The 25,434-nt window shown below is 42.8% G+C and overlaps 1 protein-coding gene across 1 annotated transcript in view; it reads left to right on the forward strand.

Annotated features, from left to right (window-relative positions):
- Synpr (synaptoporin) overlaps positions 1-23,906 on the forward strand; it is a 307,866-nt gene extending 283,960 nt beyond the window's left edge. Inside the window, exons 5-6 of the mRNA XM_050160538.1 lie at positions 15,615-15,806; positions 22,341-23,906. Coding sequence (XP_050016495.1) covers positions 15,615-15,806; positions 22,341-22,598 — 450 coding nt within the window. The 3' untranslated portion in view covers positions 22,599-23,906. The remainder of the gene's footprint in view (positions 1-15,614; positions 15,807-22,340) is intronic.
- The last annotated feature ends 1,528 nt before the right edge of the window (positions 23,907-25,434 follow it).

Raw genomic sequence — 25,434 nt, forward strand, 5'->3', positions numbered from 1 at the left:
TATATATTACACACACACACATACAGAGAGAGAGAGAAACAGAATCAGACAGAGACAGAAAGACAACTGAGACAAAGAGACAGAGATGAGCAGAGATAAAGCTGTGGAGAGCATGTACTGCATCCATGTCTGCCTGTTCTTTCTTGTCTCTCTGGCTTTCAGCTTTAGGCACCTGCTCAAAATTTGCCTTCCAGACATACAGAATCTTTGAGAACGGTCTCATAGGGAATAAGGAACTAGAAAAGAAGGGAGAATTGATGGTGAAAATAAGACCACTGTTATTCCTCAGAAGCCACGTCACATGATTTTCATAAGGTGATCCGCTCCTGTCCAACCTTCTAAGACAAGCTATTAATTCTCTATTGTCCCACTGAGGGGATAAGTGCCTATAAGACTGGATGAATTACCCCAGGCCAGTGTGTCTGAAAAATGGTGGGGCCACGACTCCAGCCCAAGCCTAGCCCCTGTTTCTCATCTCACAGTAATGAGATCTAGGAAGCAGAATCACCCAGCTGAGTAATGGCTTCTAATCCGTGATTCCGATGCGATGTTTTCCACACTTTCACTTCACATGACGAACAGGGAAGGAGAATTCTAAAGTTAGATGGGTTTGAAGCCGTGGCTGGTGAAGCACAAGATAATTTCCTCTTCGGTATTTTTGAAGTCCTTCGTTTGAACCATCTGTTGCAGGCTGACAGATGGGGTGATGTGTGACAGAATAATGGGGCTTCAGTTCTAGAAAGGCATAAGGAATATTTGAAAAATAGCTCTTCTCACGAACCGGTGTGTGAACGCCACTTGCTCATTTGAGAAAAGGAAAAGCGGGTGGGAAGGAAGGGTGAGATGTAATCATGACTCTTCTCCTAAACAGAAAGTTCCTATCATTTCTGGAGGACAAACAGTTAAAATGTGCCTATCCTAGAACCTTACAAACGCACCGTGTTCGATCACTTAAATCACTCCTGTGTGCAGGAGACACACACGGAAATATAATGACAGAGGGGACGAAGAGACCTCCATTCCTATATCCCAGCCTTGCATTCTCTTTCTGTTTAGGCCGTGGGGTGAATAGGGACACAGGTGCTGTCTGTAGGATTGTGTGACCTGGTGCCCATTCAATGTCCAAAGACTTATTTCCCTGGGCAGAGTATGTTATTTTCAAATGGCCTTGTCCATACACAGTCACCTTAGGGTTTTTTTTTTTTACAGTTGTGTATTATACCCAGATGAAGTTGTTAAAGCATGTGCATGTACACACACACATACATATACACACACCTACAAAAGACCAGTTAAACACCTTAATTTGAGCTGTCAAAATTCGAGCCATATTTACTTCATTTCAGAAGCATGATTATACCTTTAAGAGAATAGCAGAATACAGATCAAACTATGAATTCATGTCTGGGGTCAGTGAGCAAGATCAAATATGGGCATATCCTCTGAAAATACATCATTCTCACCATCATCATCTTTGCAACAGTTGAAATATCCTGCTCTCCATATTTTATGTGCATACCACACATTAGTCCATATAAAAAAAGCCTGTGACTAAACCCCTGAGCCATGTCTTAGGTGTAGACATTGGCATGTGGCAGTTGTGTACTCATGGGTAGGTTGCTTTTCTACACCACTTCTGACCACCCTGGCCACTCTCCTGTGCTCCAGCTGAGATCTCAGTGGTGTCAAATAGTAAATTAATGCAATACTTGGATTATGATTTCAAGGAGCCTGTGACAGACTGAGTCTGTCTCAGAAGCTTCTTCCTACTCTGTTATATAATTTTGGAGAAGGGAGCTGTGTAGTTTTTCTACTTTTTTTTTTTTTTTTAAAGAAGAGGTGATGGCAAAGGGCAGAGTTCAGAGAAAAGACGACTCCACCTGGATGAGGACACATGAGAGGTCATCGCTGTCTCGGCCAAAATGTCTTGATGGATCTCAGTTACGGTCACTGTTCATAGATCACAACTACGTCAACAGAGGCCAGCGGTAGGGCAATGTAAACTACGTAACAAATGAGGAGATTGCTTTGGATTATGAGATTTTAATGACTAATTCCTCTGCCATCTACCACTGTATGGGTTGATGTGGCATTTTCTTGATTGTGTGTATGTGTGTATGGATGTATGACATCTTATACATATGGGACTTCCAGAATGTGGATTAATTGTAAGGAGGTGGCTTTTTCACATGACAAGGAAACAGTGCAGACAAGAAAGCACATGAGAGATGAATATCAAGTCTGAGTAACTGCTGGCTCTCCCAGGCTCCCAGTGAATCTCCTGTATGCTAGGCTACCTCCAGATGTTTCGTCTACACTGCCTGGCATCTGGTATTTTGTAGATATGTTCATAATTCCCATATGTTTCATGTAAAGGTGGGGGGCTAATTGCCTAGATGTTAGTGTTTTCATCCATCTGGTTTAATAGCAAGGCCCAAAATATTTTGGAAGTACTTAAAAAAAAGTAAAACTCATAAGATTGATGTGTTTTCAATAAGATTCCCAGATTTCCAGTCATCCTTGCCAGACTCTGCCAGTGTGATCTCTCCACCCCCACCATCAACTTGTTATTTTTAAGATATCTAAACTGTTTTTAACAGTTGCTTCTCTTCTGATCTAGAAACCTTGGCTGTTTTATATATTCAATGATATTTGTGTCTTATCAATAGCCAGTTATTTGGAAAGTTTAGTTTCCTGAGCATGCTATCAAATCATCTAGAAACATCTACAGTGATGATTCAGGCTTGCTAACTGCTAGATGCCAAGACTCAGAGAGGCAGCCAAACTCCTGTCAAGATTCAAACAAGACAGAAATGGATGCAGGTCAGCACAAAGAGAGAACCTCAGGAAGCATGTGATCTCCTTCCCAAGAAGCATGTCGTTGATCCCTGCATCTCCTAGCAGTGCAACTCAAGAAATGTCTATTGCTAGTCGGGCAGTGGTGGCGCATGCCTTTAATCCCAGCACTCGGAAGGCAGAGGGAAGCGGATCTTTGTGAGTTTGAGGCCAGCCTGGTCTACAAGAGATAGTTCCAGGACAGGCCCCAAAGCCACAGAGAAACCCTATCTGAAAAAAACAATTAAAAAAAAAAAAGAAATGTCCATTGCTGTTACTAACCCGATGCCAACATACACCCTCACATAAAGCTTTTCTTGTCCCTAGTCTAGGCTGGGCTTGTGAGGGCACCCACTCTCTTTTTCTTAGTTTGCCAGGAGAAGTCAAAATGCTTAAGTCCTTTCTCTGGAAAACTATGGTCCTCAAGTACAATTACACATGCTGAAAGGTCTCTTTCCTCTACCACATGAGTATTGGTATAAAATCTGTTTTATTAACAATCTTTATTAATAATCTCAGTTCATGGTACCTAGTAGTTGCTCAATAAACAATCATGGAAGAAATGAACAAACTAACCTTATTTATTGATCATTACAATTCACTGCATGGGGCCAGAACACTTTTCTACACGGCTGCACTCACTTCAACTTACCACTCAAGAGTCCTTCTATGTCGAGAATAGTTAAAAGCAAGAGTTTGTCCACATTTATCCAGACATTGTGGAACACTATATGGACTCAGCAGCAGGAGAACTGAGGCAAAAGAAGGAGGGCACAAGTTCAAGACCAGCCTGAGGGACATAGTGAGCCCCGTCTCAAAACCAAAGCAAAAGAAAGAAACATGAACTTTCAGTTTGACAAAAGCTATACTGCATAATTTCCTTTATTTTTGGCAAAAGGAATATAAAATTTTATGCCACTTTCGCCTCTTTATAGATAGGAAATTGAAACTTGGCAAGAGTCCCATGGCCAGTCAATCAGAGCTGGGCTGTTAGCCCAGCGCTGGCTAGCAATAATTTATCATGACTAGCTAATTTCCTAATATTACTGCTGCTGCTCTGTACTAAAAGACAGGTGCTGTTTGTAATCAAAGGTTAGTCAGGATCAATTGGAACCCATGCCAGGTCTCACCATCGGGTTTACGGAGCACTGGGAAAACAAATGGAGCTTCCCTGATCTCATCAGAGAGCTGGGAATATTTCCTTCTTGCCCAAGGTTACAAAATCAGGTATCTATGACTAAGCTGAATATACACAAACAAAGAATGGTTTTGGTTTTGATTTTGGTTTTAAGGGACAGGCTTTCTCTGTGTAGCCTTAGCAATCCTAGAACTCAAATTGTAGACCAGACTGACCATCTGCCTCCTGTGTGCTGGCATTGAAGGAGTGAGCACCATAGTCTGAGCAAAGGGTGGTTTGTAAGGTCTTATGTTCATAAGGAATGTTAAAAACATCAATGAAGAGGTCTCAGTTCTAAAGCTAAACAATGACAAATGTTCCATGTCCATCACAGTCCAGTTTAGCTCAAAGAGAAGAAAGAGAGCACAGCCTTGACTCACAACACAAGGCCGATGATTCAGACCTGAAACACAATGCCCGAGTAACACAGACCTGAACATAGAACATATCATCAACTCTTTATTCTTTACTCTGCAAAATTATTATTTTGTATAGTATGTATACAATGTATACAAATGTATAATATGTATGTATAGTCACACATGACAGCAGTGCACTGAATAGTCACCTTCTATCACTGTGATAACACACTGTAACCTGCCTGAGGCACCGCATAGCAGGAAGAGTTTATTTGGCCTTAGGTTCCAGGATACCAGTCCATCTTTGCAGGGAAGGACAGCAGGAACAGCTGAGACCTCACCTCTCCTACATCCAGCAGGAAGAAAAGAGACACCACCTGAAATGTGTGCGCCTCTAAACTCCCATCCTCCCTCCAGTGACAGACTCCCCCAACAGAGCCATAACTCCTAATTTTCCCACAACTGAAGACCAGGTATTCAAACGCCATGATTATGGGGACATTTCATCCGAACCACCACAAGTACATACTGTTGCTGCATGAAGCCACCCAGGCAATGTGTAGAGTCAGAAGTGTGCACCATCAGGAATGACAATGCACCTATTTATAGGTGTTCCCCTTCAAACTACTTCATCCTACAACAGTCACGTAATCGCTCCTAGCCTCGCGTAAGAAGACAGTAAATGTTGGACAGGCTAGAGATGGCTCAATAGGTAAGAAGAGTTTCTGAGCAAGTGGGAGGAGTTTGAATTCTCCAGCACCCACAGAAAAAGATAGGTGTGGCCATGTTGTGTGTGTTGGGGGGCAAGATTGCTGATGCTTCAGTGAGACACTGGTCTCCAAGGAATCAGGTAGAGTGATAGCGCATGTCACTTGACATCCTCCATGAGTGCACACACACGCGCACACACACACACACACACGCACACACACACACACACACACACACACGACAGATGATTCTGAACAGGAAAAAAAATCAACAATAAAAATGAACAAGCCAACAAACTCTATTCCGAGTCAAACAGCTCTGAGTTTGATACCCAACTCCAACATCAGCTATTCCTTCTAAGTCTCTCTTTTGCTCACTCGGAAGACAGAACAGAAGCTGCTCCACAGGCAGGATGGTGTGAAGATTAGCAAGACAATGCATGCAAAGGCCTTTCAACATTGACCCTCAAACACAGTGTGTGCCCCTGAAACTGGATCAGGCTAGGCAGAGTACCACCTCCCAGAGGGAGGTACAGACTGGAGCTCAGAAAGCAAGGGCTGTGATCAAAGCTCGGCCACCTAAGAAATAGCCATGATCCCTTCGGCAAATTGCTTAATCTTCCCCAGCCTTGACTTTTCTCGCCGTGAAGTGCCATCAAAAGCACAATTTCAAAGTGTCGCGAGAATTGGAATAAGTAGCTCTTGGCTAAGTAGCACACACAAGAACTGGTAATAAATGATAGATGCATTGCTGTGACCACTTAATTTTTAAACTAATAACATCAAAACCCTTTAAAAGCCATAGGGTTCCTGTCATAGATGAAGAGCATCGACCTTGGAACCAAAGTCTCTGGGTCTAAATCTTAACGATGCATCTTTCAAATTTGCTTTAAGTAATTCATCACCTATGAAATGGGAGAATACTAGTATCTATCCATGTGAGTTGCTAGAAGATTACGTAACACATAAAACATCAATAGATGTCCTTTGGGTGCTAGCTGCTTTCCTTCTCACCATGACTAGCCACCACTCCCATCCTTACCGAGACCAACTTGAGTGAGGCTAACCCTCTCTTCGCAGTCACTTACCTCTGATGCTAAACACACAGCAGAGGCTGGAGGAAAGTGTCACAGGGGCTCCCTTGCAGAAGATCGATTTGATCCTCAGCACCCATGTGTAGCACCCTAGCTCCAGTTCTAGGGGATCAGCTGCCCTCTTTTGGCTTCCACAGGCGCCAGGCATTCACACAACACACTTGCAAGACACTCATACACAAAAAACTTTTAAAAATTGTTAAATTTTTAAAAATTGTTTAAAATTGCTATTTTAACTACAATAGGTAACTTTTTTTTCCCTGTCCCTTTCTCTTTCTGTGGACCTCTTTCCTATAAAAAGCAATGGCTGAGCTCAATGGAAAACCCTACTGGGAAGAAAGAAATACAGAGATGGTCACTCCTGCCTCCACCATCATTCCTTTCCCTCCTTCCATTACTCTCCCTGCAAACACACACACACACACACACACACACACACACACTCATTCACTCACTCACTCACTCAGAGATAAATGTTGGAAAGGAGTTTTGGGATGGATAGGCTTTTTCAAGAATTTGCTTGAATTTTTCAAGAATTTCAAGAATGTGTTGATATCTCACAATCCTTATTGTGTGAGCTACAGGGTGATCAGCAAATAGTTTAACAGTGTAAGAAGTTCTTCCCGAAGTACAAGGTCAGTGATTAGTCCAACTTGATTGAACTACCAACTTGATTCTCCTGGATTCATCTGATAGGAATCTCAACTGAGGGATTGCCCAGATCATGTGGGGGTGGTTCTTGATTGTTAATTAATACAAGATGGTCCATTCCACTGTGGGCAGCACCATTCCCTAGGCTTGCGGTCCTGGGCTGCCCGAGAAAGCTGAGTATGGACCAGCAAGCAACATCAAGCAGTGTTCATAATTTTTGCTTCAGTTCCTTGTTTGAGTTTTTATCCCGACTTCCCTGAATCATGGGCTGTGACTTGGAAGTGTAAGCCAAATCAATCCCTTTCTCTATTAAGTTGCTTTCGGCCAGAATGTTTTATCTCTGCCACAGAAATCCAATTAGAATGGTGACTCAGATCCAAAGCCCTAGACTGCTGAGAATCTGACTGTGATTATAAACTTTCCAACTTCGCGTTTCTTCTCCCTAGTAAAGATGAACAAACTAGATGGCTTGACCCTGAAGATTTTTCTTAACAGATTTGGAACAGGAAGCCCCATTTCCAAGTCCTAGATCTCTGTGGAGACTAGAGCTCCCTCAGAAGGCTTCAGCCTCTTCGCTAGGGGATTTGTCACAGAGCTTCTAAATTCTCGGGGATTAATGGAATTTGTCAAAGCACACTCAATGTCAGGAAGAGGGGAGATTGGCCTCCTCTTACAGAAAACTCTACAGATGATCTCAACGTACCGAAAGCACCTCTGCAAACTGGGTCTTGGGTCCTGGTTCTGTTAATCCCAAGGATGAGAAGAAAAGACCACTGACCCAAATCATCATGGCCAAATTAATTAAAGCAAGCTTTTTTACTGCGTACATAGGCAGGCTTTGAGAGGTCAGGCTTGGATAGGAGGAAGATAAGGATTTTATAGCTCAGAGGTAGGGGGTTTCCAAATTGGGGTCTGGCAGGCAAAACAGATGGGGTTACAGGAGCAGACCATAAACATAACAAGTTAGTCCCCTCCTGAGACAAAGACACGGCTGCAAGGTGGGCATAACAAGGTAGTCATAACAGGTAGTCACAGCAAGGTAGTCATCAGTAGGGTTGCAAGATGCGTATAAACAACTTTTTGAAACAAAGACATGACTGCCGTTCTTGGAACAGGCCATAGAGAACTATTTGTAGTTAAGGTTACAGGTGGGGCATAGTCCAATCCTGGAGAAACAGGTTTAAACAGGAACTAACCTAGTTTGTCTTTAAAGATAGCTGTAAGCCCAAGATGAAGGCATGCCGGCTCTTCAGTTCATAAAGTAGGAATAATAAGTTCTGCTCCCCTGAGCTGTTGTGAAGGTAGCATGAACCAAGTATGTGCCGGGTGCCGGGTGGATGAGGGCCCCTCATTCTATCCCCCCTCTTCTTTCTCGCTCTCTTGCCCCAGATACTGCTTTTTTCTCTTCCATTTTTTCTTCCTCTTCTCCCCCACTGCTTTTTCTTCTTCCTCTCCACATCTTCTACTTCTTCCTCTCCATTTTTTTTCCTTCCCTTGCCCTCCTGCCCTCCCTCTCATTTCCCTTTGCTATGGCGTTTTTGCTTTTAAGATTAGTATTATTAAACAGTATCAGGTATGGGTGTCATCTCGTACATTGGGCCTTAAGTCAAACCAGACATTGGTTGGTTACTCCCGAAAGTTCTGTGCCACCATTGCCCCAGCACATCTTGCAGGCAGGGCAGATTGTAGATGAAGGTTCTGTGGCTGGGTTGGTGCTGATATTTCTCTTTTGGTAGTTTGCAGACTGCCTTCCTGTTGCTTTCACTCTTGTGGAAGTGCCTACTATATATCTTAAGATACATATATAGCTCATTTCTGTGGCAGTTCATAGAATTCTGATAACATTAGTTATGCAGTATTTAATATAAAATGATGGGAGAAGCTTCATTTGACAAAACAGACAGTAGCTTCATCTCGCCCCTCTTTGCTCTTTCTTCTTTGAAACCAAAGCAAAGGTTCTACCCTCTGCTGGACCGCCATCCTGCTGGCTCCTCTCTTTTCTGGCTCAGACTCACTCTGAAATTCCCAGGGAGGAATTCACATAATGAATCCACGTACATTGAGGATGAGGCTGACTCTTTGGATTAAACAATTTCAGATCTGGGGATATATTTTAGCAATAGGAAAAAAAAAGGAAAGGAAGAAAAAAGGAAGAAAGTACAGCAAAACCATCACTGGACAAGGCAGATGACAAACACTGAACCTAAATACTGCCAGTATTTGCTAATAGGTAGAAGAGGAGCAATTGGTTACATTTATCAATATGAAGTGTGAAGGGAGAGGTGGGTTCATTTCACCTATGTCTCAAATAATGTTCTCTGGGTGCTCTTCTCTATGTATGTCCCCAAGTAATCCAAAATCAGCAATTTTATTATAGTAAATCTATATAAAACAGAACATTTGGCTAACAGCAACTTACGAGGACAACAAAGCCACCCTTCCAAGTAATGGAATCTGAACCACTTAGTCAAAACTCAGCCAGGATGTGCCGGCCTAAGAAAGCTGGCTTTGGTTCACTGAACAGATATTTCAAAAGTACCGCACATAAATACATAAATTGTGTGTCAGACTTCTTTAGGTACATAATCAACCAATACCTTAGAGTCCCCTCATGAGCCACAGACAATAGACAATAGACCATCTTGGCTGCAATGTCTCTTCCAAATACTTCTTGGAGACAACTCAGATCCCAAGCAGGAGAGATTTGAAGTGTTGAAGGGCTTCCCAAATGGCATTTTCTCTCTGCAGTGGGGATTAATAACACAGGCAGAGCTAACTATGCATCAAGGTAATGAAAGAGTAAATGTTGTGGGTTTACCTCCTGTTGCTCCATCTCTATTAGATAAACTAGGAACAGTGTCTGTAGGTAACTGGATACTTGTCTGCAATCCCTGAAAAATGTCATGACCCATTTTTGAGCCACATAATTCTTCCAAAATCAGAAAATGGCTTTAGGCACAGATATCAATAAGTTTTCAATAATACAGATAAACGAATAATTCCACGTTCAGTTTAACTTTGAGCTTTCTTATCAGCCTATTCTAAAAAAATACCATTAATAACTGTGTTAACACTTCTAAATCTGGGTTAGCAAAGGTCCTTGGTTCCGAAGCCTTTGGCGGATATTTCTAGAAAGTATCCAAGGTATATTATTTCCACTCTATTAATGTTCATGTTTTCAGCCTTCTATTTATGAAAAGCTTATCGTTCACTGGAATGTGTAGTTCTTCCCAGGTAATGTTATTTGATACAAAAAACACATACTTCGGTTTGAATGAAATAGTTATTTTAGAATTAAATATTGGACAATATAGGAAGGGTATAGATGAAATCCCAAGCCTTTAGATGATACCGAAATGTTAAAAATTTAGAGAATATCAATTAAAATAGCTATCCACACACCAAAAAGCACATCTTCCTAAAGCGTATGATGAACCACTGTGTTCAAGCCAGGTCATAGTTGCTCTACGTTTACATTGTCTGTTCTCCAGTTTCCTCATCAGTAACACAGGACCACAGTGAGTGGGCAGGTTGTAAGGTTAGCAATGTCTGCAGGGTCATGGTGGAGTGCCTGGTCAGGGATGCTCTCTGACATCCTGTGTCTTCGGGGGGGGGGGTGATCTGAAGCCTGGTCAGGGATGCCCTCTGACGTTCTTGTGTCTTTGGGGGGATCTAAATCCATCATTTCTGAGGACTTCCCACCTCCTGGCTTCAGGCTGGGTTTGGCCACAGGGAAGGAGGAGAGCGAGAAGAAAATGGTGTCAAATATTTGACCAATGTCTCCTCTGCAAGGTAGCCTCCAACATCGTTTATGCCCGAAGTCAGAAAAAAGACGAACTTTCAAGCTAATGTGTTCTTGATCTGGCAGGGACACCCTGTCTTCAGACATCCCACTCATAGGCAGTCGCAGTTCAGCATAGGTGCTCTCTGCTGCAGTTACTCTCGCTTGTAAAGCTCTTTGTTATTTTATTTGAGGAGAATCCCCGCTGGTGTTGAAGGGGCACGTGTGCCAAAGCCACTACCACCACCATCGGTGTCCTGATCTCATGCCGTGTTCTACCCTGTCTAATAGAATGTGTTCTTCATTTAAAATGAAGTGTGACTTATCTCTGAACATTATTACTTGCTGAATGATCATGAAACGTATCCACAAAGATAACATTTTATAATATTGGAATCATAGCACATATTCATTCATCCGTCCATCCATTCACTCATTCACGTATTGTCTCATTCAATCCATCTTAGCCGTGTTTTTCTGCCCAAGAATCAAGAAGGAGCAAGGCAGGCAAAGCTCATGCCATTCCATTGAAATCCTGTGTAGAAAAACAGGTGGTGGCGGCGAATGAATATATTTTTGCATTTTGAAACGTGCTTAAGAAATAAAAGTCAAGGCATAGGCATAAAAGTCCGTATAGGGGAGGTCACCCTCAGCCAGGATATGGTTAAGTTGATAAATAAACCATGAGGCTGGGGGGATAAAGGACTCTGAGCAGGAGGGTGCTGAAGAGAAAGGACCTCCTGCCCATGCGCACAAATTTCTACCCTCCTGCTTCTGCTTCAGCGTATGAGAAACATCTCCTCTTACATCTATTCATTCTTTTGAGAATCATTGCTGACCAATGCCTTGTGCATCAAAGGAAAAACACTGCCTGCAAAATGCACAGATTCTAGTTTGGGGTAAACAACTAAAGCAAAGAAATTTTCACCAGGTCTTTAAAAAGGAAGCTGAGAAAACGAGACCTGGAAAAGGGTGGCTAAGGAGTCAGCGTGGGAAATGCTCTCCGTATTGCTTAGCTGTGCGGCCCCTGAGAACATTGAAGTTTCAGCTGAGGTTGTTAAGGGTGAAAGGAAGCAGGCTCCCATGGTTCTAAGCCAGGGTCTGTCCCAGGTGAAATCTCTGAGTTGCATGTGTTCTGGGTGGGTTAGAGTGACTCCTAGGAAGCCTGTGCGTTGCGTGGAGATGTGGGAGGATCAGGAAGGCACTTTGCAGCCGAAGAGCAACAAGTTCAGGGTTCTTTAGAACCCTCTGTGTGGTCTTCGGGATTTGTTCTCAGTGAGGGGCTATGGCTGGCAGGATTTGAGCCGAGAATGTACACTCAGCATTGCACTCCTGCTAAAAATAATTACTCTACCCACCATGCTAGGAATAGATGCACATTCATAAATCATGTTGTACAGCCATCATTTAAATGGTGGAACATGGTTTTCCCCACCATAAGTCAGAGCTGGTTTCCAAGATTGGGGAATTTTTGCAATAGTGCCTTGTTCAGAATCCCGCTTGCTGAGAGATCTGTCGCCTGAGGTAGATGCATAGCCGTGACATCTCTGTTCATAGCTGCATGTTCTTCATATTCTCCCTGTTGTTTCTAGGGGATTACTAAGTAATCTCTCCCCAGTCACCTTTTCCCTTGCACAGTGATAAATATTGTTTACAGGAGCTCATTTCCTCCTCCAACTATCCTATAAGAAGATGCTCGTATTTCCACCTACAGGGGTAAACTGAGGCCTTTGGAAGTCTAGCAAATTTCCCATGAACATGAAAGTATAAGATTAAGGATTCAAATCTGGATCTGTCCAGTGCCAGGGCTGAGCTTTTTACTTATGCAGGAGATAAATTATGCGGTACCTCCTGTACAGTGTACCCCTAGAAAGATAAGATGTTGGATCAGGTCCCCAAAGCACAGTATTTAGTCCAACGACACAGATCCCTGAATTCAGTAAGGAAGTTAATTCCTCTACAGAAAAGTGTTCCATTTACTTAAACTAAGCAGAATCTCAAATCTTTTGAAAAAAAAGTTTCAATATATCCTTTTTACATCTATTTATTTATTTATTTATTTATTTATTTATTTATTTAGTGTGTGTGTGTGTGTGTGTGTGTGTGTGTGTGTGTGCGTGCATGTGCGCACACACCCTACAATGCACCCATGAAAGCCAGAGGACAGCTTACTATAAAAGTCAATTCTCTCCCTCCTCCCACCACGTGGTTCTGGCAATCAGACTCAGGTCATCGGTCTTGGTAGAAGGTATCTTTCCTAGCTCAATCAAGTCACTGGCCCTTGAGAACCTTTTGTAATACATTTGTTTGAGGTAGGACGCTCTTCTTAAAGTAGACGTTAGATGAAGCATACTGCAGTCAAACACACAGACCCTGAAGACAGATGGCCAGGCTTAGAATCCTGGATCCCCTATCAATTTATTCAGGCTTCAGGCAATTTATTTAACATCCTGGCACATCAGTTTCCTCAATTACAAAATGAGAACAAGATTAGCATGTGTTTCACAGTGCTTTTATCAGGATTGAGTCAATCCAAATGAATCTGGACTAACACAGCACATAGTAAGTGCTCAGTAAATATTAGTTTGACCTAATTTTCTCCATTAGCCAATTGAAAGGCCTCATGGAATTCTATACTGACATGTTTAGAGATTTCATAAAACTTGAGTCATAGAACAAGAAGAAGTCAAAGGGTGCTGACTTAGAGGCTTTACCCTACTGAAGAGATTTCATGGATGCTATGCCCAGGACTTCAGGAGAAAAGTAACTAACAACCTTACCCAATAAGGAATCCTGTGAACTACAACAATGACCAGCCTGGAAAGGCATGGCCGCTGGTGCACAAGTACCATGGACATTGTAGGAATGACCAAACACTTTCTGATGGGATTTAAAGCCTGTTCCACAAGATGAAATCTATACCACGATCAAGCCAAGAACCCATGGCTAGACAGATCATAGACCCTAAGAGAAAACCTGCTACTATTATTCTGCTAAATGGACAGACCTATACCCTACTGGCATTTTTAACAAGTCTGTCTCTAATTGTAATGAGTATAAATAAAGAAAAGTAACTGTCCTGTACTTGGAGCTATGTGTTAACTATGGGCCCTGATGAATACGTAACAATGAAGGGTGTTCTTGTCTCCGCTAAGAGTTTCCTCAAGGCTTTTGCATGTTAACCAAACTGTACTATATGAATACATGAATGAAGTCAGACACCACATATTCACTCCTTGGAAGATGTAACATCATTAAAATGTCAATTCTCCCCCAACTAATCTTTGGATTAAAAACACTTCCAACTTCGTAGGTGGCGTAACAGCCCTGCAAAGATGGCCTCATCCTCATCCTTGGAACTTGTAGCTGTGTCATATGGTACAGCAAGAGGAGATTAACACTGCAGAGGGAACTAAGATTTCTGAGAGAGTTTTAAACTAGTGTAACCACGAGGCCTCAAAAGGGAAAAGGAAGGCTGGGAAGTCACTGTCAGGAAGATGCCATGTTGGGAAGAAGACTGGCCATTGCTGCTTGAACAAAGAAGACCATAAGCAGCGGAAATGGGTAGCTTTGATGAACAAGGAGAAGATGGTGGATTCTCCCTAGAGCCTACCTAAAGACCTGGGACCCTGCCAACACCTTTACTTGACCTTGGTGTCCCTTATTTTAGACTTATTGATCTATACATACATAAGTATGAATTCATACTTCCTGAATAATGAAGAACTGACCAAGGTGACAAACTGGACATGAACAGAAAGTTGAGATTTGACACACTCAGATCACACCCAGCCACTAGGTGTGAAGTGCATTATTAATGCTGAGACAGCTGTAGACAGTGTATCTGTGTGCCTGCACTTTAAACACCTGCATTTGTCCAGAAATATTTCAGACAGCTTACAAGCGTACATTACATGTAGAATGCCCATCATTACATGTAGAATGCCTATTATTATTACATGTAGAATGCCTACCATTACATGTAGAGGCTTAGACATGCTTCAACAATCTCTGACTTATTTTACCAAATGTAAATGGGATGCTTTGGGAAAATGTAGCACAATTTCTAATTGGTCTTAATAATAAAAACCCGGAGTCAGAGATGGGGGAGTGAAAACTGAGAGATCAGAGAGAATCAGAGTAGGTACCCATTAGTTCTTACCTCTATGAAATTCTGACCGAATATGGTATCCTGTGTCTACAAGTCCTCAGACAGAATGCCTAGAGCTCCTATCTCCTCCCCCCTTATATTCCTCTCTCTGCCCAGACATATCCCTTCCTTTTTCTATCTCCCTAGTGTTGGGATTAAAGACTTGTGACCCCCAAATACTAGGATTAAAGGTGTGAGCCACCACCACCTAGTTGTTTCTCTTTGATACTGGATCAGTCATAGCCCAGGGTGGTCATGAACTCACAGAGATCCATTTGCCTTTGTCTCCTGAGTACTGGAATAAAAGATGTGTGCCACCATTTCCTGGTCTCTATGGCAACGAGTGGCTAGCTCTGCACTCTGAACCTCAGGTAAGCTTTATTTGTTAGATCTCAAACAAATATCACCACAGTGAAACAATAAGATGAGGATTATAAAGTTCTTGAGTTCATTGCTGAAAATGAAAGTAGAGCAGGCTTCCAGTAAATAAGAGTATAGTTGGGTGTCATGGTGCCTGCTTTAATCCCAGCACTGGGGAGACAGGTTGGAAGATCTCTGTGAGTTCCAGCCCAGCCTACTCCACATAAGGGAGTTCCAGGATAACCTGGACTACAAAGAAAGGCCATGTTTCAAAAAAACAAAACTAAATAACAATATAATCATTTATCTCACATAAGTATAAATAGAGTATCAATAAACTATTTATCTATTATTTATTTTGGAGTGTCTCTAGGTCCTAATGCTATGGAGTCTTAGAATTTTCAAAAGCAACAGTACTTGCATAAATTAATAGATTTGTTTCTGGAACTCACAGCTGTTGTTTGTTGTTTGTTTTTTCCCACCTTCTCTCTGTGCAGGATTTTATTGTCACCGTGGTCTTTTCGTTCTTGTGGTTGGTCGGCTCATCTGCTTGGGCGAAAGGACTGTCTGATGTCAAAGTGGCGACTGACCCAAAGGAAGTCTTGTTACTGATGTCCGCTTGCAAGCAGTCCTACAACAAATGCATGGCTGTCCACAGCCCTGTCATGTCCAGCTTAAACACATCTGTGGTAAGTATTTCCTCGTTCAGCTTGCCTTCCCAAGTCTTTACCTGATGGTCAGCGATTAAGAAAAACACCCTCAAAGCCACTCTGGACATTTCTGCCTCCAAAACTAGGCCAATCAAAAGAGGAAAATGCCACTGACAGGGAAGACGATATTTGAGCCTTCAAGATTTTCATCGTCAAAAGCCACACACTGTCATGCTGCTGATTACAGTTTTTAATAAAATCCCAGCAGTTATTAGCAGCTGTGGCTTAGCTTACCGTCAAGTGAAAATTCTAAGCCAGAGCTGATATAAAACCTAAATGTTAAGGCTGAAGCCTGCCAGAAGTTAAAAAAAGAATATTTGTTAACTCAGATGTTTCCTGGAAGGAAAACATTTTATTAAAGCCACATATGGAATATAGCAAATCGGCTGGAGAAAAAAAATATGCAGACTTAGTAGAGAACAAGAGGAAATGCATGGCTTGAAAAAGTACTTAGAATAATTGTGTCTCTTTCCCTCCTCCAGTTTAGTGCTCGGTAGCCCTAGAAAAGATGCGCTAAATTAGCCCAACAAAATCAAATATTGTCTCATCAAGAGTGCGGACCTTACAGGAAAGGGCGAATACTAACAGGTGGAGAGAGGCTAAACTGTATTCCTAATTTATATGTGGAAGCAATTGTGCTGCTCCACAGAAGGAAACTACATAAGAGAAAGACAAGCTAGAATGTCAGCAAAGAGAAGACTTCACTGCCGTGGGGGAGCCTCCGCCATGTTCACTAAAAGAACACTCGCCAGCAAACGTGAGGAACTGAGGCTCCGAAGTTAACCTGTGTCCCTGCAGCTTCCTGAAATTCAGTCAGGGAAGGGGGCCACAAAGAGAGGAAGGGGTGCTCCATACCTCCCGACTTTTCCTTAAATCTTGCCTTGGTACAGCAGGCACCACAGAAATCAGCTATGCCCGGGGTCTTGCAAACATTCTTACATCTTGCTGTCCACACTTGTGAGTGACAACTTGTGAGTGTGTATTCACATCTATAGTGATTTCTGTAGCTGCTTTATAGGCGGAGCTGAAGACATAATTGTGACTCTGATCTCTCAAAATCTGAGAGAAAAAAAAAAATAAAAGTTGCTTGACGTGTTTAACCAATCGAGTAAATGCTGTTTACCAGCTGTCAGCTTGATAATCCCTGTCCCCGTTAGTTATGACAATCCCACATGGCCTCGTCATTCCCATGTTCTAATGAAATTTAGAGTGGGAGGTAGGACTTAGAGATGGAGAATACAAGTTCTCCTAACTCTCACAGCAAGGTGAACGTGTGGAAGAAAAGGCTTGCTGGGTTGTCCCTGTGTCCCTGACAGCCAAGCCTCTGACAGTACTAAGAGCTCTTTCAGACCGACTCCAGAAAAGCTTACCGTGTTCTTTAGACCCTTGTCTGGGACTAGTGTCTGTACTCATTCAGATATCTGCACTGTAAATAGAAACTGGCTCCAATGTCACCATGAAAAGGATAGTTTCTGGAGAGATACCATGAACCTGCTGAGATCTGAAGAGATGGGAACAGAAGATTCTAGAGCCGCTCCTCAACTCCCAATGTCAGATAACTAATCTATTGTCTCTCTGAGTTGCCAAGTGGTGTGGCTCTTACCTAACCTCCCACTTTTCTCCTCCGGTGGGAAAAGTCCCAGGGCGGACCCGACGTGATTGAACTAAAGCATCACACTGCAAGGAAAAGGGAATTGTGTATTACTGTCGGAAGGGAAAGATATTAATCAGTCAACACAGGTTTTTGAATTAAAAGTGTGCTCCCCTTCAAGTCACATTGAGCTAGCTCAAGCAAAACCCATCTGAAAACTGGGGACAGTTATGCACAGACTTCGAAACTGCCGAGAGAAGGCGATCTATGGGGAAAACACTTAGAGTGCTGCCCAGTCTGTGGGCAGTGCTCATTAAGGACCCCCTTATCCAGGGTGCTCATTTCTACTATAGTGGGGGGAAGATGCTGTAATATCCTAGTTTTTAATCCATCCCTTACTAAATATAACTATGCTTTGTCCGCCATTTCTACTTCTGCTTTTCTAGATTTACTGCAGGGAAATCAACCATCACCTTTATAGATGCCCACATTTTATCTCTCAATTCTTTCTCATGTACAGGCATATGCCCTCTTTCTGATGTCTTTGCACCTGAGTTTTGTTGGGTAGAGGTCATTTGTTTGGTCTCAGCTGCCCGGCTAGCTTAGACCCGAAATAATCACACAGAAACTGTATTAATTAAATCACTGCTTGACCCATTAGCTGTAGCTTCTTATTGGCTAACTCTTACATCTTAATTTAACCCATCTGCATTAATATGTGTATCATCATGAGGTCATGGCCTATCAGAAAAGTTTCAGCATGTCTATCTCTGGCAGCAGAACTATGGCATCCCTCCGACTCTGCCTTCTCCCTCCCAGCATTCAGCCTAGCTTTTTCTGCCTAGCTAAGTTCTGTCCTGCTATAGGTCCAAAGTAGTTTCTTTATTCATTAATGGTAATCACAGCACATGGAGGGGACTCCCACATCAGAGCTTGAATCAAATTCTTTCCTTTCGAAGACTCAAGTATTCCTAAATGTGTCAACCAATGTGGATTTGGGGTACCTCCATGCTGATGGTGACAGAAAGCCAGTGTTCCTTGCAGGCCCCCAAATGATGCTCCGTGCTCTTAATTTTAAGTTGAAACTTTTTTAAAAATCAAGTAGTAGCAAGTAAATAGGAAATGATCAAGACAATCAAACAGATAAAATCACATCCCTGAACAGAGCCATTCCTTCATATCAGAAGATATCATTTCATAATTATTTGATTCATATATTGGCATATACTTACAATGGTAGAATTAAACCAAGATCTCTCTTTTAATGGAAAATATCCTAATTATTGTACACATGATATAAATGCCCTGTGTATAAATTTTGTTAGTGGTTGCCTAATTCATTTTGATTAAGCAACTATTATACCTTATTTATTTATGTTTCATATCTTCCTTGGCAAACTGCCTAAGGCTCTATATTAAAGTGAAAAGAAAAAAATTTGCAATGGAAAACCAAGAGGGGAGAAGAAAGGGAGACAGAGAGAAAAGGGCTCCTGGTAAGTCAGTTTTCAATTGCATCAGTTGGGAGCCTACTCTGATGTCATTTCCCAAGAGCACGTCCTCACACACTCGACAGTGACACTCAGCTGCACATAACGCATGGACGACTGTAGAACCACGGAGTGAAACCGTGATTTGCCATTTAGTGTTCACCGATGTGTCCGGCTTTTTGCATATCCACTTGACTAACTCTCAGCCATCCCCCAAGACAGAAACATTACCTTCATTCAGCTTGCTATGCAGGCGGTGCTTTAGCATACCTGCTGTTAAAATAATAATGACTTTTGTAACACCCTTGGTCCATACCCTTACGACCCCACATGCTGAGGACACCAGCATTACTCTCTCTCCCCCAACCTCCCTCTCTCTCATGCACACAACACTCCAGACCAACCAAAAAGTCATTTAAACTGACAGTGTCACGCTAGAATAATGACCAAATATACTCTAATGTCACCCGCATGCACCATGCTGTTGTTGCTGCTCCCCAATAGAATTGTTAAAATAGACCGTCTCTTATCTAGTCAGTCAACAGACAACAGATATATTAGACAACACCTTTCTTAGCCCCTTGCATTGATAAAATCTTGCTTCCTTCCATCAAATAGCTGATCCTGGCGAAGGAGTACGGGTCCTCTGACTGCCCAGCACCTTTCATGAGAAGCGGGGATTCCCATAGGAAAGCCTCACACCTACTTCTTACCAAACCTTCCACTCCTCTGTATCCTGCACTCCATTCAGAATCTGGTTTTAGGATTCATGTCTTGCTGAGGTCCCAGAGAAGACATGTCGAGTCAGCAGGGGGTGGAGGAGGCAGACGGGATCTGAGGATGAATTCGAATGGCTGCCAGCAGCATTTTCTGAAAAGAAAGGCTCTACCTTTTTTTACTCAATAGTTTAGCCACAGGCAAGGTTGAAAGCGGGCTCAATAATTCAGGGACAAAAAGTGAACACTAACTTCATTACAGCATCTTTCCTGAGACAAAGCATTAAGTTCAGCAAGTACCTAAATGCTTGTTGTTCTCAAATGTTTGGTAGCTCCACCAGGAGCTCGCTTACATAAATATAAGAACCACAAGTTCCTCCTGTCAGCGATAAGGAGAATGGTTGCTTTTAGCAAGCAGAAACTTCCCTCGAGCCCCTGAGGAAATGGAGGCCCTTTCCCAGATGCCTGACCTTGGGAAAAGGACTTCCGTGGGGACCAGACATGCCACTACAATTTAAGAACAATTTTTATTCCTCCAGGGGCACAAGGCAGCATGAGCATCGAATTGTTCCTTAATTGCATCCCTTTGCGTCTTAGTCTTACTATGTAGGCCTATTCTACTCATACGCTTTCAAAAGGCAAGGTCCTGATGCCTTGCTCTTCCCTATCAAACAACGCCATTGTGATTTCTCTGTATCTAGTAGCTGAACTCTGGCCCTTAATGGCCTCAGGCTCAGGAACTGGATTGCGGGCAGTTCTTCCTTGGGGTTCGCTGTGTCTGGTTAGTAATCTCTGACTTTCCTGTTCTGAGTGTAATCAGCAGGGCACAGTGGGATTCCTGTGTGCAGCCAGCATGCTTTCCTTAGTGGTGACTAAGAAGGGCCACCCTTCTATGCATTGTCATCCTTTAAAGCCCATACAAAATCTCCCCAAGGAAAAGGCATTTGTAAATTTCCATATAAGAATTAATAAAAACGAATGGAAGAGGGTGCTGGGGAATTGGGAACCACAATGCTGGAACTTTGTCAGGCAGCAGTGACCTCCATGAGGTCCGCACCACCTCCCCCTTCCAGGTTTTTTAATTTAGACATGATGTTGAAGATACCTACTGGGGCTTGTCAGCGGCCAGAGGATGGCCGGAAGGATGAGGATGAACACAATGGTTAGAACAATGCCCAATTTGCTAATAAATGACCGAAAGGCCTTTCCGGTCACAAAGGAATTTAAGGAATTTATAAATCTTTCCATCACCTCAGAAGCTGAGAGTGATTGTCATTGAGCATGACTTAATTGCAGCAATTTGATTATGTAAGGTCTGTAAATCCATAAGGAAATCAGGATGATTCCACAGGACCCGAAGCAGAGTCTGGACTTGAGGCCACGGAACCTCCGAGGAGTTACGGGGAGAGGAATGGCATAAACCCATCTAAAATGTGAACGGTCAGAATCAGACCGCTTCCTGCAGAGCGCTAGCCCTACCTTCAAGCTTTCTGTCTTTTCCTTCAGAACCAAGGTCAAAGACATTTAAGAAGAATGATTAATTAACATCAGCACTATGTATGTATATGTTGTACTAAGGAGGTTGTTGATGCCGGGGCAACTCTCATAGTACTGAGAGCAGTAATGTCCAGTAAGGCAGCATGCCCCCCGCTGGGACCTACTAAGAACATTAGAAATCTCTTCCACAGCATAATATCCAAGATCATCCTACCAGGGTTGGCTAAGATTAATTGGCAAAAGTTCCCGTGGAGGCTATGTAATTACAATGTAACTGTCAACATAGTAACGATACATTGTTCAAGTGCAACCCAGCCCCTAAGCTGCCCAGTTCAGGGTAAAGGGTAAGGTATATGTGTCATTCTCTGTCATAGGTAGGGACTGAGGGATGCTGGGAGAATCTGGCAGCCAGGTCCAGCTCTGATATGTTAAATTGTTAAATAGGCACTCAGCCCTGTGTCCTGGGTTTGAAACTTAACAGCCCAGTCTTTTGCTGAAAATCAGTGATAATGGATGACGACAAAACCATCTATGACTACTGCCTGCTGACATCGTGGCATCGCTGGGGACCCAAAAAGCTGGAATGTTAGCCAAGTCCAGGAAGAGCAGCTGTTTCTCTTGTTCAAGTTCTGAAGGACCTTCTGGAGCTTGGGCTGTGCAGGCAGCAGTGGGGACAGTTTGCAGTCTTTAATTGGTTGGAAATCTGTTGGAACCGATTTACATTAGGGTCAGAAAATAGAGACAAAAGTTTTTTTTCCCCTTAGGTTTATATTTGAAACTCCCAGGTCCACGGTGCTGGTAGCTAGGGAAGGGAAGTCCCAAGACCAAGAATAGAGGACATTCCCAACCCCTCAAGAACAGGCAAATGGGGAAACAGGCTGTTGATTGACAGTACTTATCTGGAGTCCGTCTGGTCTGTGAGAGGTGGCTTGCCCTTGCTTGTAATCTGTAGTGTGACCTTGAGTCAGATGATTTTCCTTGTTTCCATAATTATATTTCCATAATATAGACATATAATGTAGAATAATTCTGGTCTCTTAGACCAGGTGGATCAATATATATTTAGAAATCCAACATCAAATAGTGGTTCTGAATAAAAACATTAAATAAACTTCAAAATTAAAGTGCAGGATCACCCACGGCACTGTGAGGAATTGCTGTAAATGGAATCTTCTAGAGTTTCTGTCCAGTCTTTTAACCTCTTGCTCTGATTCTCCTTCAGGTGTTTGGGTTTTTGAACTTTATCCTCTGGGCCGGCAACATTTGGTTTGTCTTCAAGGAGACCGGCTGGCATTCCTCGGGACAGAGATACCTTTCCGACCCCATGGAGAAGCACTCCAGCAGCTATAACCAGGGCGGGTACAACCAAGACAGCTATGGGTCAAGCGGTGGCTATGGCCAGCAGGCGAGTCTAGGGCCATCTTCCGATGAGTTTGGCCAACAGTCCACGGGCCCCACTTCCTTTAACAATCAGATGTAACCCAGTATCACCCAAATTCTTCTGGCGAGAGCCTCGCCACCTTTCGTTTCGGTCGCAGAGGAATTTTTTGAAGAGTTTCAATCAATTATTAATGCAGAGAATGTTGAATGTAAATCAGAGATCTTAGTCCTCATTAAGATAGAAAGGCCTGAGTGGTGATAAATGGTACTTGGAGACGAGATGTAGTGAGGAGGAGATACATTATTCATCACAGTTGGATAATTAGAAAGTACCTTGCTGTATAAACACATAATTTTGTGGTCATTTTGTATGTGTGTTGAAATAATGGAAGCATTTTGTAGCTTAACGTCTCTAGTATGTAATGTGCATAAATAAATTGAGTAGTGTTGAGTTTTTCTATGTGTTTGGATGCCAGAGGCATTTTAACGATTTCTAGAAGACTATTTGGTAAGCTACAACATGCATGTGTTAATGGATTTTAGTTTAGACCCTTTAGGACTATAGATATGTTTAGGTAACTATTCTGTACTGTTTTCACCTGATGAAACAATGTTTATATGACGTAATGCATGAATAAGCACTTTCTCACTCAATAAACATCTGACTGTATTTCTAAAGATTCTTCAGTTTGCATCATGAGTTTGTTTAAGTGGGTGTTTAAAGACATGTATGCACTACTTTGTAGATGTTGCAAGTTTGTCTTTCTGACGTTACCTAAGTTCTGAATGCATTAGAGCTAAAGTCTGGAGGGTTTCTCTGTTTGTAGATAGTCAGTATTCTATATGGTAACTACCCAGTATTTATCTGATTTCCTTAAGTATATATTTACATTCTTGTAGCTTCCTATGGCGTTTCGTGGCTCTTACCCTGTGAGCCAGGAGTGATAAGGCACAATGACCCTATGCTTGCAGAGTGGCATTTTCTTAGCACCCAGAGATGCAGCTTTAAACATCACAGTTTAAGTAGTACTAAGAAAAGTGCTCTGTAGTCCTACGTGACCAGGCAAACATCTGACTTTGTTTATTTTTAAAGCTAATATGTTGCTCGATTCAGTTATTAGAAATAGCAAGTCATAGCTTGACAGAATTATTTATTTAGGTTTGTGTATAACCCATATATTGAACGGCTTCCCTATGCCACCCTATCCCAAAGAGGGTCCTCGTGAAAGGCTGTCCAGAACATATTCATTATCAAGGAAACGCCGATCTTCATTTCTTCATTGTTGATTCAGTCGAAACAAGGCCCAACAGGCAGGGCCAGCTAAGCGTATGTGTTCCTAGATAACTGATGTACAAATTCTTTCTGTGATCTGTGACATTGGAAGCTGTTTAGCACAAAATAGCCTGTGTCTCAAATGCTGTCTGTAACCAGATTCTTAAATCCTGTTGGATAAATCTGTATTGTGATATCTCTTTGACCTCAATAAAGTCGTTGCATACAACCTGGCTGAACAATGAAGAACCGCAACTCTGGGGCCTCGTTGGCCTTAACACGGAGAGAATAAAGGTTAAATGCATCCTTACCCCTGTCTCCTGCTCCCTCCCCCTCTCCTGCTTCCTGATCCAGTGGTCTTTGTTTAGTTAACCTCTCCCTATTCTTACCACCCAAACACTTTTCACTGCTCCAGTCAAGGAAGGAATACTGGTTTTAAAAAGGCAGAAACAGGCTCTAGAATAAGAAGTCTGCATTCTATTAGGACAAAACTGGGTTAAAATAGTCTCCCCCTTGTTACAATGTATGTGATAGAGGCAAGGTCTTCCGAGAAGCATCTCTCTGAGCTAGTCAGGGAGAAAAGTGAAGGGGCTTCAGGCTTGAGCACCACCCAACTTTACGAGGCCAGGGCAGAAGGAAGCATCCCACAGCAGAATAGAGCCAGGCAGATTTGAGCTCTGATAGGAGGAGGCAAGCAGGATAGACAGGGTTGCCAAAGCATAGAGACTGGGGGATGATTCACGGAAGGCAAACCTACCTAGGCATACAGGGGTAAAAGCTACTTGGAGGCCACAATTAGGACTTCTATCTTTATCTGAAAGAAACTTAATGAAGGTACTTGAAAGAATTTTTTAGCCGGCGGAGGACGAGGGTGGAGGGGTGACACTATGAGAGTATTTTGAAACGAGTTTTTGGAATGATATCAGAAACTATTGTGTGGATAATGAGGTGCAAGAGGACCTGAGAGGAAGCTTTCCTGGTGCTGGGGAAGAAAAGCTTAGCCCCTAAAGGCTGACATCACCTGCTTCACAGTGAGTGAGAGGTGCGGCTGACTGTCACAGGCCCATGCCTGCTCTGCCATTTTTTCAGGTTCCTAGCTGGAGACTTCTACCTTCTGCCCAGTGCAGGAAGAGAAAGTGACCTCTTCTTCATACATAGTCATGAGCTCTCCAAAGCTCAGACCCCACCTTGATAGACTGTCACAGGTCCAAAGCCCTTTGGGGCTCAGACAAACAGAACTCCCTGATTGAGATTACAGACATGCCTTCACAGTCCACTGCAGGGTCACGGTAAAATGCTGCCTTTATCAAACAGGGACTTCACTAAATTGGCATAGTCTACTGGGTTTCAAGAAAGAGACAAAGATTTGTTCTTGATGGAGAAAGAAAAAGCTAGGAATAATCGGTGTAGTCGGGAGGCCTGGGACCACCAAGACTGAGTGTGGAGTCTCCAGATGCCAACTTACTTTCTTCCTTGGAGAGCTGATGTGCGCAGGTGGGAAGGGTGGACCCAGTGGTCAGACTGCCTAAGTTAGAATTCCTTCCCACCCTGCCACTCTCATGACTCCGTTTTCTTCCCAAGCGACTTCTCCACAAAGTTCTGTGTCGCTTCCATAGCCACAATCTCCAGGCACCGGCAGTCTAGAAGCAGAAGGGAGCTAAGG

This window comes from Alexandromys fortis, unplaced genomic scaffold (genome assembly GCF_014885135.2).
Source record: "Alexandromys fortis isolate MF-2015 unplaced genomic scaffold, M_Fortis_MF-2015_v1.1 scaffold_116, whole genome shotgun sequence".
Lineage (NCBI taxonomy): Eukaryota > Metazoa > Chordata > Mammalia > Rodentia > Cricetidae > Alexandromys > Alexandromys fortis.